Source organism: Dryas octopetala, chromosome 9 (genome assembly GCF_963921425.1).
Source record: "Dryas octopetala chromosome 9, drDryOcto1.1, whole genome shotgun sequence".
NCBI classification, from domain to species: Eukaryota; Viridiplantae; Streptophyta; class Magnoliopsida; order Rosales; family Rosaceae; genus Dryas; species Dryas octopetala.
In genome coordinates, this window is record NC_141374.1 from 6,003,981 (window position 1) to 6,017,167 (window position 13,187).

General features: G+C 36.4%; 3 protein-coding genes across 3 annotated transcripts; 1 reads left to right on the plus strand and 2 right to left on the minus strand.

The window, feature by feature from the left end:
• Positions 1-4,175: 4,175 nt before the first annotated feature.
• Positions 4,176-5,819, minus strand: DPMS2 (dolichol phosphate-mannose biosynthesis regulatory protein-like protein). The gene is made up of 3 exons (XM_086227877.1): positions 5,689-5,819; positions 4,668-4,781; positions 4,176-4,580 (listed from the first exon to the last, which is right to left on the minus strand). The coding sequence occupies exons 2-3, from the start codon at positions 4,755-4,757 to the stop codon at positions 4,428-4,430; spliced, it is 243 nt and encodes an 80-aa protein (XP_086084003.1). The 5' UTR covers positions 4,758-4,781; positions 5,689-5,819; the 3' UTR covers positions 4,176-4,427.
• A 2,278-nt stretch (positions 5,820-8,097) lies between these two features.
• Positions 8,098-10,190, minus strand: LOC147273424 (envelope glycoprotein). Its single transcript, XM_086257656.1, has 2 exons — positions 9,862-10,190; positions 8,098-8,848 (listed from the first exon to the last, which is right to left on the minus strand). Exons 1-2 carry the CDS (start codon positions 9,990-9,992, stop codon positions 8,383-8,385), a joined length of 597 nt encoding a protein of 198 aa, XP_086113782.1. The 5' UTR covers positions 9,993-10,190; the 3' UTR covers positions 8,098-8,382.
• Positions 10,191-11,793: 1,603 nt separating this feature from the next.
• LOC147273425 (ribosome maturation factor) lies at positions 11,794-12,866 on the plus strand. The gene is made up of 3 exons (XM_086257342.1): positions 11,794-12,168; positions 12,279-12,329; positions 12,430-12,866. Exons 1-3 carry the CDS (start codon positions 11,865-11,867, stop codon positions 12,582-12,584), a joined length of 510 nt encoding a protein of 169 aa, XP_086113468.1. The 5' UTR covers positions 11,794-11,864; the 3' UTR covers positions 12,585-12,866.
• Positions 12,867-13,187: the final 321 nt, after the last annotated feature.

Below are 13,187 nucleotides of genomic sequence, written 5' to 3' on the forward strand. Positions count from 1 at the left end.
AAACAAAGAAGCAAGACCATGAATGGATCACTATAGCAATAAATGGAGGGATCCATGATCATTAAAAAAAAATTAAAAAAATTAAAAAAGAAGAGAAGCACGTGGATTGGGCAAATCTACAGCAAGTATTGCATGAGGTTTAGCTCATGCAATTTTTTTTATTTTTTAAAGTAATGTTAACTCAAGTTTACTCTAGTTTAGTCCATTCTAACCTATTCTAGCCTATAACAGCCCTATTTCAGTCCGCTCTATCTTGTTTCATGTTTAAAACTTGAATTCACCACTGAAAAGAAGAGAGAAGAATGAAAGGTAAATATGAGTTCTGAGAAGAATGAGGAAAAGTTTTTGTATGAAAAGAAATATGCAAGTAATAGGAAAATAGGACCACAATATGCAGTGCACCTCATGAAAAATGAAAGCACTTCATGGTCAAGCCTTCTCCTAAGTCCCAACTCCTAGGTATCTTAAATGGCGCAATCAAAGAAAAAAAAAAACAGGTATGATCAAATGATTCATGCTCCAAGACCCGTCCATGACTAACCTAACCTGGCCCATTGGGCCGAGATTCAGCCCAAACCTGAGTAAGATCCTGACCTAGCTAACAATAAGACAACACATACTTTTCAAAAGATGTTTTGTTTCCTCTCTCTATCTTTTGATTAATCTAAAGTTAGCTTTTGTTATGGATGTTAGTTAATCTCTTGATAAGAACTTATCTATCCCTTGTTGTATAAAACATGTGAGACACAAACATGGTCATGTGATATGTGTATGTCTCACATGTTGTATACAACAAGAGATATGTAAGTTTTAGTCTAATCTCTTACTCTTCTCAGTAGGCAGTGTACTCCCCAGGACCTCCTCTCTGTTAGGGAGGTCATATCGTTGCAGCCCAGAAATCCCACTTCCGCGGATGACCCCTCTTCCATTTCTACACCCAACCTCACATTCCAACTGAAGGTCGGTGATGCCGCCACCATGGGTCCGATGATGTCATGCCCAGTAGAGAGAGAAAGATAGTCACCAAGCCAATATCAAACAAGGAATTACCAGTAGAGAGAAAGAGAGTGACATTTAATGGTGGGGTTTGTGTGTGTCACGTCAGCAGTTAATAGATTTATAACGGTTAGAGTAATGGAAGTACTTAGTTGACGAGATTTGTAGTTAAGGTACTCTAATGCAAATTTTTGAACATGATGTACCAAATTGAAAAGTGGTATATAGTTGAGGTATATTCAAGGAGTAAAATTTTGGGAGAAATTTCATTTTTTAAGGGTATGAAAATTTTAACACCAAACTAAAAAAATTTCGTCCTAATTTCGATAATTTCTCCGAAAATTTCAAAAGTTTTCCGAAATTCACAAAATTTCGGCGAAATTTTAGGCTCGAGGAGGCGGAGACCAAAGGGAGAGAGAGGAGGAAGAGACGAGCTGGCCTCGTCGCCAGCCATTGCCAGAGGCAGGAAATCGAAGAAAGATCAGAGGGTGATTGGAGAGGGAGGAGAGAGAAGAGATCGGGGAGGGAGATGAGGAAGAGAGGGAGACCGGGGAAGGAGGAAAATAAGGAGAAAAGAGGAAGAGAATGAAGAATGAGAAAAAGGGAGGAAAGAGAAGGTGTCTGGTGTTTGGGTAGTGGGAAAGATGAAATGAAAAGGAAAATAAAGTCACGGGAAGAAAGAAAGGAAGGAAGGAAAGAAAAGAAAAAAAAAAAAGAGTTTAGGATTGGTTGGGGTTTGAGGTCTTTGTGCAATTGGAAAGAAAAAAAAAAGTTTGAGATTTCGTTTAGTTGTTTTTAAATCCTAAACCCTAATACATTTATATATAAAAATAATTAAAAATACCTTAAAGGGCCTAAACCTTAATATCTTATACCATATCCTAAAGAATATAGAGTATACATTATAGAGTATATAAGATTTAGTATATAGATTATAGAGTATATAAGATTTAGTGTATAAATTATAGAGTATAAAGAATATATTAATTTCATTTATTCATTATACTAATTTTATTTAATAATATTTACCTTCAGCGCGCATTATATTCATGTTATATCATATGAAACTTACTATATAATTTGGTTTATTCAATGTTTTTTATCAATGTAGTAGATAATATGTTAAATAAACATATGGTAAAGTTTCATTCAAAAATTTCGTATTTTGATAGCAATTTCCGTCGTTTCTGTCGAAATTTCGATCGAAATTTCCTCAAAATCCGAAATTTAATATTTTTGTAATTAACCATTAATCTAATGTCCAAAAGTTTTAACACACTGACTGTTGCCTTTGCTTGAGATCAGCATCATGGCATCTTTCAAGCTTAAGGGCTTTATTGTCTTTTCCTGTAAATTTTTCAACCAAGAAGCAATAAGTGTGTCTAACCTCTTTTGAATAAATGACGGGAGTATTTATAGGGATCATCTATGAGAACTTTTTGCTAGACAGGTGGACCTGCCTAAGGAGGTTGCGTGGAGGGTGACCCGAGTGTTAGATGGGGCGGGTTGGCCTGATTGTCTCTGGGTCGGCGACCATTGGTCAATAGCATAAGGATAGATTGTGGTTACCTTTCCTTTATGGTTCAGAGCCGACCAATCGACCGATCAGTGTAATCGGCCTGGTCGGCACTCTATTTAGGTAGTTCTGCTCAGCAATCCGATATGTATCAACAATTCCAAACCTGAAGTTTTGGATATATTGAAATATATGAACCTAAAGTTTCATAATTATTATGCTTATTGATTTGTACAATGGATCCTAATATACCCTTTATGCTATGTAGTGTCCTAAGATTGTCAAATATGACAAAGCAAACTCGATATCACGGGAAAGAACAATATTTCATGGGTTCTCAATGCCGAGATGCATTCAGACATTGAGAATCTCGGACATACTATTAAGGAGGGCAATACCGCATCCCAACATGATCGCACAAAAGCCATGATTTTTTCTCCAGCATCATATCCATGATGTTCACTTGATGGAGTAATAGGGTTTCTGATAATTTTATAAATGATGCTCAAGAACTGATAGATTCCTTAATATATTGCATAATAATCAAATTGAAGCCTATTAGACATGATTTTCAGTCTCTAGAGAACGAACTCATGATTTTAATCTCGTATTCCAAAGCTTTTTGAGGAAAATCACAAACTTGCTCTCCCAATCAACCATGGATTTAAATTTAATTTTGGTTATTGTGGCAGTCTTCTCTTGCTGAATCCTGAACCTGTGCTGGCTCGTTGGACAGAAAGCTCACACACTCTTTAATGATTCATATGAGCACTTCTTGTGCTTTGCTGGACCACTGTCGATCCAAAAGCAAATTGCTAGCTTTAGTTGGAGAATGCAATTTTTTCGGAAAGTTTAACCTCTGTTTGATGAAACAAATATTTGGCTTTGAGCACATGTTCTGAGCATTCTTGGGGTCTTGGTCAGACTATCTAAAGGATCCTTTTGGTTTGCCTATCATTTTCTACCTTGCTTCTTCCACCCACTCTCTCATCTCCTTTCTCCCTCTCTCAATTTTTTGAGAAACCATCCATGATTTATGGAAACCGAAGCTGTATATAAATTTACAATCGAAGTCTCAACAAATACAATGTGGTGGGCATAAAATCATACTCATAAGTTTGAAATAAAGAATCTTCTGCTATTTTGCTTGTTCTGGCAGTTCTATCATCGTCAATGGACATGTAATGTGGATATATAATGACAATGTCTCTACTTGTTTCTTACTCATCATCTATGTATTTAAAATTAAACCTCTCCTTCCATTAATATAATGCAAAGCAAGATTGCGAAAGCACTGGAAGGCATGAGATTGGGGCATGCATTGGAGAAGGCATGAGATTGAGGCAAGGCAAACCATATTTTGGGGGAAAAAAATTAATTATACTGATATGTAATATTTAAGACCATTAGATCATTTGAAAGGTGAGGATCTCTCAAAATGCACATATCCTAAAGGGAGAGAATCTGAATTCCATTGCAACAAATAAATGGAGCTAAACGGGGAGACCATCATTTAAGGCCCTTAACTTGTTTTAAAAAGAAACGAATGAAAAGCAGCTCCAGAGTACAGATAATGCATTTTAAATATGTTCTGATGTTTTAAATACTATTTTTCCAAGAAGAAAAAAACAAAAAAACTCTATGAAGTCATGGCTTTCATTCGTTCACAGGATATACTAGCTTATATAAATCAGATTTTGTAAACAAAATAAACTCTAAGAGAATGCACAAGTTTTGGATTTTACAACTCCAGAAAAACCACATATCTTAATGTCAATGGGCACTAAATCACAAGCATCCTTTTGATTACAAACAGAAAAAGATGCTGAATTAGAAACTGTTCAGACACACAAATACTACACAAAGTAATGCTCCAATTCATCTACAAAGAAATCAAAAAGGGAAAATAGTTGCATCAGGCTTTCTTCTTTTTTGATTTAAGCATCACATATCCAATGAATATGCATAAAAAGCAGAGAAGAACCATGCCAGCAAACACAGGTATTAATATGGCATATTCTTGTGGTAGGAAATACCGGTGGATGAAGTGATCATTGTTCACAAAAGGCTGGAACACAAAGAGAGTAAATAAATATCAACAGCAAGTTAATAAAGTGTGAGAGGCATCTGAGGAGAAAGAAGGGAGGTAACTGACCAGGATAATGACCCAAAATGTGTAATAAGTGAATATAGATAAACTGATATAGGATAACAGAAATCCAATGGCCTTGTCTGCCAATTCCATTGTGATGTTCGTGGCTTCTGCTACCTGCAATTACAATAAGATGATGATCAACATCTTCTTATGATAGTAGCAAACACTTAAAAGTGCAATAACATAAATCAAATACACGGGGCAACTAACTTCAAATTGTATCTAAGTCCAATGGAGTACTGTTTATACTTTCACCAAAAACAGCAGCTTTCAAATTAACAATACTGGATTTGAATATAGTTCTAAATTTCTAATTCTAAGCAAACAAAGAATAGCATGACAAACATGAAAGGAAGGCTCCATAAAACGGATTTTTCTCAAATAAATAAAAACAAAAACAAAAACAAAAGGTAGGTCAGTGAATAAATTAGAACAGCATCTGAACAAAACCACTCAGGCTCAATGAAATCTTGGCCTACAGGTGAACTGTCACCCAACATGAATATCAAACACCCTTTAGTCTTTGGGAAATGTTCAGGCATCTGGTTCAATGATCCAATCTCTTGTACCACAGTATTGACCAACAACATCATAAAAAACAATATACCCAAATTGAAAATTCAATGGTGCTTTGAGATATACATACATATATACATACAAGCAATACATATGTATACGTACATAATCTAAAGAAAGTTTACACTCAGTATTAAAATGATAGTTGAACACCCTTTTATGACCGTTGATTGGGTTCGAATCAACGGGCGATGACTGACCATCATAATTCTTAATTCCCCTGCTTCAAAAACCATTTATCCTCCTCAGTCAGACTCATAGAAAATCAAACCCCAAAGCAATGTTTGCTTTCATGGATTTGGCATTAGAATTTGAAATTGAACCTCCCAATGCGAAATCAAAATCAAATGAAACCCAATAACACATTTGCCTGAGACGTACCATGCATTTTGAATTTCAAGGCTTAAATTCAGTTTCGCTAATCGTCACAACCAAATCTACTTACCCGAGACAAAGTCCTTCTATAAACTCGCCCACGATCGCAATTACTCCAATTCCGATTTTGATACTCTCTCTCTGCAAGCCCTAAATTGAAAATTATGGATGAAGAAGATGAAGACGCTTTAGAGTTTAGACTTTAGACTCTGCAAGCCTCCAAATAACATTTTTAGCCTTTTTCTTTCTTTTCTTTTTTTTACTTTGTTTTTTTTCTTGACTACCCTTATTCCTAAAAGCCCATTAGTGAACATTCCATTTGAAAAGCCCAAAACATTATTCCTAAGTTTATGGTAGAGATCAACCCAAGAAGTTCTCCCTTTCACTTCAACTATGATTCTTTTTTGGCTTTGTTATACTTTACTCGGACAATCTCAATTTACTACTTGAGAAAAAAAAAAAAAAAAGGATTAATACGTGTAGCACATTAATAATTTGAATATGTTTGATCTGACTCAACATCCCATACATGCCCCCTCGGTTGCTGCTTTGGTTCTTGAGGACTTGATTGGTTTTGCTAAGTCCATTGTTTACTTTGTTTCGGGCTTTTTAAGCCCGCCAATTGACCAAAAAAAAAAAATGTATATGTATTTTATGAAAGTGACCATATATTTTAGGAAAATTTAGAGTTTAGTCCATTTTATGAGTATTTCTTAGACTAAGACCGGTAGTAATTTAGGTTTTTTAATTAAGTCCTTTTATTTTTCTTCTTTGACGGCTTTATGTTAGGTTTTAACTCCAAGATTTTGGACAAAAGCCCAAAATCTTGGAGTTAAAACTTAACATGCAGCTTCTACAAAGCCAACTCTACACCCTAGGAGGGGAAATACCCTTTAAATAGAGGGAAATACCCTTCAAATCGGGGAATGACTTTATTATGAATTAAAAAGATTTTCTTATAAATTAAAAGAACTTTATATATGAATTAAAATGATTTTTTTATAAATTATTATGAATTAAAAGAATTTCTTATAAATTTTAAAACACCCCCGGTCTCCATCTAAAAACTATTTTTATAAAGGACTTAAGTTTAATTATCTCTATATTTTATATGGGCTTGAAATACTTAATGTGAAAATTTTTAATTACAACATAATTCGTATTATTCGAGTTAGACTAATTGAACCTAGGGTTCAATTAGCCGGTTGGCTCAATGAGTTTTTCTACTTATCTTTAGGAATATAATAGATATTAATATTATAATGTGCCCCTTTTTTTATGAGTTGCCCTTCCAAGGTGAAATTGTTTGAAAAAGAAAAAATATTTGTTTAATAAATGATATTAAATCCCATGGCAAATCTGATGTTGTAGGGGCAATTGAGACTTGGGGATTCAACCATCTCCATTGCAAAGCCAGAGTGTCATGTATTACCTAACAGGTTGCTATGAATTATTCATAATAAGTAATGCTAGGAATCCCAAATTTGAATCCTAATATGTGGCATATATCACATTATTTATTTTAAATTATTTAAAAATAATAAACCCTAAAAATAAGGTGGGTGACCCTATGTAGTAGCGAGAAATTGCTATGTCAATTGGGATCCAAATCCAAAACAGAAATTTAGGATTCCTAACAATATTGTTGGTTATATAGAGAAACTAGTGAATCATACTATTTAAGTATTTAGGGAAGCTAATTTTGCAGCTGAAACATTGCCTCCCGATTATATTTTCTGCATGTGGCTTCAAGATTTTTGCCAAATGGTGTTTTGGTTTATCCTTTGACGGGAAGGTCTGGGTTGTTTGTTAGTTTGTTCCTTTCCTCCAGCAAAAAAAAAAAAAAAACTCCACTTCTTGAGCTAAACTGAAATCCCCGCAAAATATTTGAAGTGGCTAAAAATAGCTCTCCATTTCAATCACCAGCCTGCTGCTTCATTTCATCACAATCTATCAATTGTTGACTAATTACAAATTGATTGAATAGGTGGAAGGAACTAGAGAAACAATCTAATAGGTGGTTAGGTGTATACATCCTATGTGTTTATCTCTCTCATCACGTGCTATGTCACTTTATGAAAGAGATAGAGACAATGGCTATATACTCTGTAACGAAAGTTTTACTCAACTAATCTAATAGAATTGAAACTCCAATTCTCTCCACACTTCACTCACGAAAGTTTTACTCAACTAATCTAATAGAATTGAAACTCCAATTCTCTCCACACTTCACTCACTGTAAAATATACCAATATCTCATGTCTACCATGTCTGCCCACAATGGCATACAGTATGCCACCATGTTTCCCATCAACTTTCACGTATTTCAGCACACAAGAACATGTGAACTTTGCGAAGAAGTATAGTTCACATGTTCTTGTGCGCTGAAGAAGATTGGTAAAAAAAAAAGAACTTTGCGAAGAAGCTCCAAATTTAAAACTAGCTAACTATGGTGAGAATTAATAACAGAGCAACAATCAGATTTCAACATCTCCTTTTATTTAATTACAAAATCATCTGATAACACAAGCAACTACAACTTCCCAAAAAGAAACAAAATTAGCAAAAATACAAAAAGAAGAATTTTATAGTTTCTCCAAAAAGGAAAAAGAAAAACTTCTCTGGAAGCAGATTTTAAAAAACAGCAGTCAACTTCAGAGGAACTGTAGCATCGAAAGAACACCCTCAAAACCTATCTGCTCCTTGATTTAATACCAAGATTATTTGGCTCCTAAAAGAAACACAAAGTGAATATATATCTCTATCATTTTTGCAGCATCCACTGCATTATATCCTTTCGTATAACTCCCCCAACCCCACCTGTACTGTAGTTCATTCTTAATGCTTCAGGTCTGGCCATGCATAAGTGCCTATAGTGGGTCATAGTCCCGGACGGCTTTCGTGATTGCATCATCATTGAAATTGAAGGAAAGGGTTTAGGCAACACATTTTTCATTGATGAAAACAGATGCCTATCAGATTCCTGATTTCTGGACATCTGGGAGCTTCCAGGAGTTTTCGGGTGGGAGGAGTTTACTTGCTTCGTCATGCTCATGCTCGAGCTAGCACTGGTGGGGGGGTTTCCTGAGCAACCCCGAATCTGAGCTGATGGCTTCATCCGATCAAGACAACGCAGGATCCAGTTACCAAGATTTCGACCAACTTCTATGTCTCTTTGCTGTATGTTCTTGTGAACCTTGACTGCTACATCAAACACAGCACGTGTTCGCCTTTTATAGAAAAGAAAACACGACAGCTACAAAAGTTACAAACTAGTAACAAAAATGATTAAAAGTCATTGTTTGATGAAAAACTACTATAGCAGTATTATAGCAAGCAAGAATAATTGAATGGTAGCAACGAAGAAACTTCAGCGGCCACAGTCCCCAAATCCTACAAATGACTAAACACCTCTAATGGGTTCGATTCTTCAAATGCTAAATATCTTCTGATGAGCAGTCAATTTGTGCGAAATATTCAAATAACACTGTCCAGAACAATCAAACGCTTATGCGAATTCAGGAAGGCCATATTACATGAAGGCTTTAAAGAGGTTGGCAACAACAAATTGAGGTGTTTGGTGCAATGCAAGTTTTGTGGATGCCACTCATTTCCCATCATTTGGTTCATAAATAAGCTAGGTGAAAGATAAGAAGTGCACTAGTACTTACCCAACAGCAATGAACAAATTTTAATACTGAAAAAAGATGGAGAAATCACAGCCTATCACAGCTAATTCCATGAGAGAAAGTCAACCAAGTTAAAGAAAATAAGATCTGGGTAACTTTCAGTAAATTGTATACATAAATAAAAGAATTCCTAAGCTAATGTTAAACAATAAAAAACACAGACACAGACACATTTGGATGAGAGTATGAGACTAATACAAAATGTATTCTTTTTGGTTACATTGGAAAGGAATGGAACCCTTAATCTATGATAATCCTAACCCATTTCCCCACCCTCCCTCACCAATTGAGCTAACACAAGGGATTATACAACATTTTTATTACTATAAAAAATAAATAAAAAACTTTTATCAGGTTTATTTAAAAAGAAAAAATAAATGCAAAATACAAGAATCTAAGAGAATAAGAAGTTTTAATTTTTGGGTACATGAAGAATATAGAGTAAAGGAAATGCAATTTTGTTCGTACAAGCCAACAATCTCTTGAAACCTCACCTATTTATAAACAGAAATTGTGAGTTTGAAAGAGAAATGAAAAACAGAAAAAGAAAATACCTGTGAGCAAATTGACGGATCTTGGGGCGCTTGGGGCTTATGAGGCGTCGCTGAAGCTTGAGTGCGAGTCTATACGTTCGCCTCAGCCCCAAGAAATAGGCTGTTCCCAATGTGATCTCCCACAGCACCATTCTCACTTGCTTTCTTTGTTGCTGTTTCTGCGTAGCTTGTGAGTTGTGTTTGTGTTTTGGTCTCTGAGAAATTAAATCAAATCAAATTGTTTATTATTAGGTTTTCGTTTCGCGCAAGCTTCCCACTGGCCGCCAGAAATTTCGATCCTCGTCAATGCTATTTTTGCAGTTTCCCTCTGCCTCTGCTCTCTTTGCGTCACCGATCACACCATTACAATTTACAGCGTCATTGCGGACGTTGGATTTTCGTTCAAGTCTTGAAGGTTGATCTCAACCGTTCGTTGGTCTTAATGAAATCAGTTGGGCTCCGATCTTTCTAGATAAGGCCTAACTGGGTGCAGTTCCAAGTCTGGATTGAAATTTCAGGCCCAATTGCTTATGCTTGGAGATAATATTTTTTCTAGGCTTAATAGCCATTTTGCCCCCTACTATAACTCGTGTGTGAAATTAACCCTTAAATTAACATTTTAGTTAATTAAGCCATCAAGCTTTCAAAAAGAAGGTAATGTGGACCAATTTTTTAAGATTTCATCCAAATTTCTATCCAAAAGATCGTGTGAGGGCATAATCTACAATTTAGGCCTAGAGCCTTACATACCAAGACTAGGTCGAATTGGCATGAGCTCACAAGGCCTATGTAAGGCTTTGGGTGTGAAGTGTCCATTTTTCCCTCACTTGAACGATGCATCACATTTTTTGGACTAAAATCCTAAGAAATTGGCCCACATTAATCTATTTTTGAAAGTTTGATAGTTTAACTAACCAAATTTTTAATTTGAGTAGCAGTTTAACACACGAGTCATAATTGAGGGCCAAAATGGCTATTAAGCCTATTTTCTAATGTTTTTTCGTGCTTTTCAATTTCACATTAAAACATTGGATGAAAGTATTTATCAAGTGGTAATATGTAGACCTGGCAAAAGTGTGCACGACCTTCAAACAATAAGGATATATTGAAGACACCCACTTTCAAAATCTCATTCTAATTTCTCTAAATATCAAATATATGTGTAATTAGTAGGCCAAATATATAAATTAATGCATAACACAATGAAATTACATGAATATTTGCAGACATAAAACCTATAGATAGAGGACGCAGAGAGTAAGTGAGGGAGAGTGAGAGGGAGGAAGCAAAGAACCTGAAATTGTAAAGAGAAGGAAGCAAAGAATTGGCGACGGAGGAATCAGCGGTGAAGGGGTGCACCAGCGGCAGAGGAGAGTGGAGGAAACAACAATGACCAAAAGTGTAGGGGCCTTCGATCTCTGCGGGTAAGGGGTGGGGTATGTGTGTTTGTTTGGGTGGGGTAGGTGTGTTTGTTTGGGTGGGGTAAGATTGATTGGTGAATTTATAGAGTAAAAATGATGCTTTTTATGAAATTAGGGATATATGTGTCATATTAGGGTGATTAACTCAGCAAAAATTAAAAAATTTAAATTTGTAGGTGATGAACAAAATAAGAATGATCAACTCAATAATTTAGAGTGGTCGGAATAACCGCTATCAAACAAAAATGCCGTCTATCCTTTTTTTTTTTTTTGAAATTCAGAAGAATAAGCTAATTCTGGCCCAGGTCACTCCAATCTTAGCCCATAAGTAGTACTAGTAAATCCATCCCAGCCCACCCAGCCACTTACATTACACCCATACACTACACAGTCGCACTTCGTTTTTATTTTTCAAAAAAAGAAAAAAGAAATAAATTAAAAAACAAAAATAGAAATTAAAAATCAAAAATAGAAACAAAAAGAAAAAGTAGCTCCTATTTAAAATCCCAAAATACAGTCATAACCCACAGATCACAGGTAACAGCTCACAGCTCACTGGTTTTTCTTTTTTTTCTCTCTCTCTCTCTCTCTCTATCTGTGACCATGCAAAGACAGTCACTGGGCTCACCGGTGTCGAAGCTCCAGGCCCATGGTGGCGGAGCCAAGGACGACACTCTGATCGTGGACGACGGCCCCCCAAAGCGCAGCAAGGACCTTTTCGTCTTTTCAGCTGCCTCCACCTCCTCTTCAATCTCTGACAACGACCACGACCACAAAGCAACAAAGCCTCACCGCTTGTCATCACCGCCCCCCCTAGCACCAGACAGAGTCGTCCACGTCATCCCCCTCCTCACCTTCCTCTGCTTCCTCATCCTCTTCCTCTTCTCCCACACCCCCTCCCAATCAGGTACTAAGCTCTACTCTCTCTCTCTCTCTCTCTCTCTCTCTCTCTCTCTTATCTCTCAATCAACTGCTCTTCTTCTTTTGATCCTGACCGTCGATTTTTCTCTGTTTCAGATTTGGCTCAGTTCAATGGATTCATCAGCACCCACCCAGCCAAGCATATAAGTACAATGCAGATAATCAATCATTTTAATTTTCGTTTCCTTTATTTTTATTTTTTTCTATTTCAGCTTTAAAATTTGTTTTCTGCTTTTTTTTTTGGTAGACTCCGCCGACGACGAAATCGGCGACATCAGGCGATTTATTGACATGCGGAAGAGCGATGTTTTGGCGATCCGCAGCCTGAGGGACTTGCAAGAGCAAGAGAGCCGAAAACTCGGCCCAAGATCTCGCTCCCACCGAAAAATCGCCGATTTCTAAGCCGCATTAAATTTGCTGGTTATTCTCTCTTCTGTAATCTCTCTACTGTATACTATTTCTTAGTTCTCACTCTTATTTAGCTCCGGCAGACCTCGCACGTGCGTCACCGTCAGCCTTTTTTTCCGCACGTGCATATTCAATTACAGTCTGCAGACAGGCTTTTATTTATTTAATTTAATTTTTTCTTTTCTTTCGTGTAAACATATATTACTGATTACTGAAGCCGTTAGGCGCGTGTAGAAAGATTTCGGACACAGAAATAACATAAATATTCTTCTCTTTTTTCTTTTGTATTGGATTTGGGAGTGCCGTACTCTAAAGTGAGCGTATAAAGAGGCGTAAATTAGTGGAGAGTACGTAAACGTGCGCCGAGTGGGATACAGCTGGTTGTTCGTACTAATCGACCGTTACTGCACCTCGGGTTTTGGTCGGAATTTTCCAGCTGGAAAATTGAAGTGTCGGGGTGGTATCTGGTGCTCACTGCTCTATATTAACTCCTCTTCTTTGTCACCTGTGGGTGCATAGGTTTTCCGTGATGCTTCTTCCAACTTTTTACACCTGTATAATGAAAGGTTAGGGTCGTTATTGAATATTCATCCATAG

Excerpts from the sequence above, each read along its gene's own strand:
- DPMS2 (XM_086227877.1), bottom strand. The coding sequence starts at position 4,757 with ATGGAATTGGCAGACAAGGCCATTGGATTTCTGTTATCCTATATCAGT. Across the intron at positions 4,581-4,667 it reads CATTTTGGGTCATTATCCTG|CCTTTTGTGAACAATGATCA; the intron begins GTCAGTTACCTC and ends TTTGTGTTCCAG.
- LOC147273424 (XM_086257656.1), bottom strand. The coding sequence starts at position 9,992 with ATGGTGCTGTGGGAGATCACATTGGGAACAGCCTATTTCTTGGGGCTG. Across the intron at positions 8,849-9,861 it reads ATCCGTCAATTTGCTCACAG|GCGAACACGTGCTGTGTTTG; the intron begins GTATTTTCTTTT and ends TTTCTATAAAAG.
- LOC147273425 (XM_086257342.1), top strand. The coding sequence starts at position 11,865 with ATGCAAAGACAGTCACTGGGCTCACCGGTGTCGAAGCTCCAGGCCCAT. Across the intron at positions 12,169-12,278 it reads CCACACCCCCTCCCAATCAG|ATTTGGCTCAGTTCAATGGA; the intron begins GTACTAAGCTCT and ends TCTCTGTTTCAG. Across the intron at positions 12,330-12,429 it reads CCACCCAGCCAAGCATATAA|ACTCCGCCGACGACGAAATC; the intron begins GTACAATGCAGA and ends TTTTTTTGGTAG.